This window comes from Anser anser (assembly GCF_964211835.1).
Source record: "Anser anser genome assembly, chromosome: 1".
Classification (NCBI taxonomy): Eukaryota; Metazoa; Chordata; class Aves; order Anseriformes; family Anatidae; genus Anser; species Anser anser.
In genome coordinates this window covers 104,595,566-104,597,088 of record NC_139720.1, presented here as the reverse complement: position 1 = coordinate 104,597,088, position 1,523 = coordinate 104,595,566, and the positions used below count along the sequence as shown (strand labels likewise).

General features: G+C 61.6%; 1 protein-coding gene across 1 annotated transcript in view; it reads left to right on the top strand.

Moving 5' to 3' along the window:
• Nucleotides 1-363: 363 nt before the first annotated feature.
• Nucleotides 364-1,523, top strand: part of LOC310892491 (histone H2A-like) — a 1,990-nt gene continuing 830 nt past the window's right edge. Inside the window, exon 1 of the mRNA XM_083820293.1 lies at nt 364-1,523. This exon is cut by the window's right edge and continues 830 nt beyond it. Coding sequence (XP_083676419.1) covers nt 1,215-1,523 — 309 coding nt within the window. The 5' untranslated portion in view covers nt 364-1,214.

Here is a 1,523-nt window from a genome sequence, read left to right as displayed (position 1 = left end):
AAGAAGGCTGAACTTGCAGAAATCACAAAGAAAGGTCTCTGAAAATTTTCAGTCTTGAAGGAAGGCACTTGAAGAGACCTCGGGATCCACATCCAGGCAGAGCACGTTGCCTGCATTGCCTCTGGAGTGAAGTACAGCAGACACAGTGCCTCAGCCAACAATATCCTGCAGGTGTTCTTGAGATGTTCTCGAGGCATTTCTCCCTCACAGCCCTGCCCAGACGAACCTGTCCCAGGCAGCCACACCCCAGGGACCTGTTTCTTGCTTAGCCACAGCAGGCGTCGGGCTGGGATTGGCATTCCTTCCGTCTGGGTCACTCTCCACCTTGACCTACCCAACAGGGAAGGAGAGGGAAGGGGAAGAGAACGAGGAACCGGAAGATGCAACAAAAGTACGTGGAAGCCTAGGGAAAATGCGGGCTTTGGTTGGAGGGAAATGCCGAGAGCATTGGGACTGTTGAGCCTGGAGGAGGTGCAGTGATGTCACCCAGAGAGGTTGTGGAGTCTCCAGCTGCGGAGTTCTTCCAAACCCAGCCGGACCCAGGCCAGGGCAACCTGCTGTAGCTGACCCTGCTTGAGCAGAGGGTGGTCTGGATGAGCTCAGAAGGCTCCTTGTGACTTCAGAGGCCCTGTGGCATGGCCCCGTGATCCTGAGACATGGGGAAGGGCGAGGAGAGGGAGGTTCTCTGCCCAGGAGTGGAAATGAGGGTTTGGGCTGGAGGCGGGAGGCAGCCTTTGATGCAGAGAGGTCACAGGGCAGGGCCAGGCTGGAGAGCAGGGAGGAGGCTCATCCTGGCAAGGCCAGGTGTGGGGACAGCCTCTTCCATAGCAATGGGAGGAGCAGGAGCAGGGTGGTCCCTGAGCCCCCTGCTGGGTGAGGTCACAGGCAGGGGGGTGAGGTCACAGGGGGATTCCTGCCTACTGGTCCCCTCCAGGCGATAAAGGACCAGAGCCTGCGCAGGAGAGGGCCTGGTCCGGAGCCCATCTCCAGAGTGGTGGGCACTGGGCAGCGCACGTGGGGCCACCCTGCTACACGCAGCGCTTGGACAGGCCGGCAAGGACGGGCACAGGCACGGGCAGGGGCAGGCAGGACCTGCGGACGGAAACCAACCGCGAGGGCCAACAAGGACAGCAAGAGCAGGGGCAAGGCAGTCAGGACGCAGGGAGATCCGCCCGCGCAGCCTGGAGACACCTCAGGATTGAGCCGCGAGCAGCATGTCTGGAGCAGAGGAGGTCTGTGTGGTGCCTGAGCAGGAGCGGGAGCCTGAAGCCACGTGCTCTGGGGGCCCCCCCACAGGCAGGGGAGCAAAGGCCAAGAAGAGCCGCTCCTCCCGCTCCTCCCGGGCTGGGCTGCTCTTCCCTGTGAGCCGCATAGACAGGCAGCTGCGCAGAGGCCACTTCGCTGAGCGCCTTGGAGCCAGGGCCCCCGTCTTTCTGGCTGCTGTGCTGCAGTGGGTGACGCACAAGACCATGGACATGGCTGGGAGGATTTCCAAGAAGAGCAACCAACAGCGCATTTCCCCG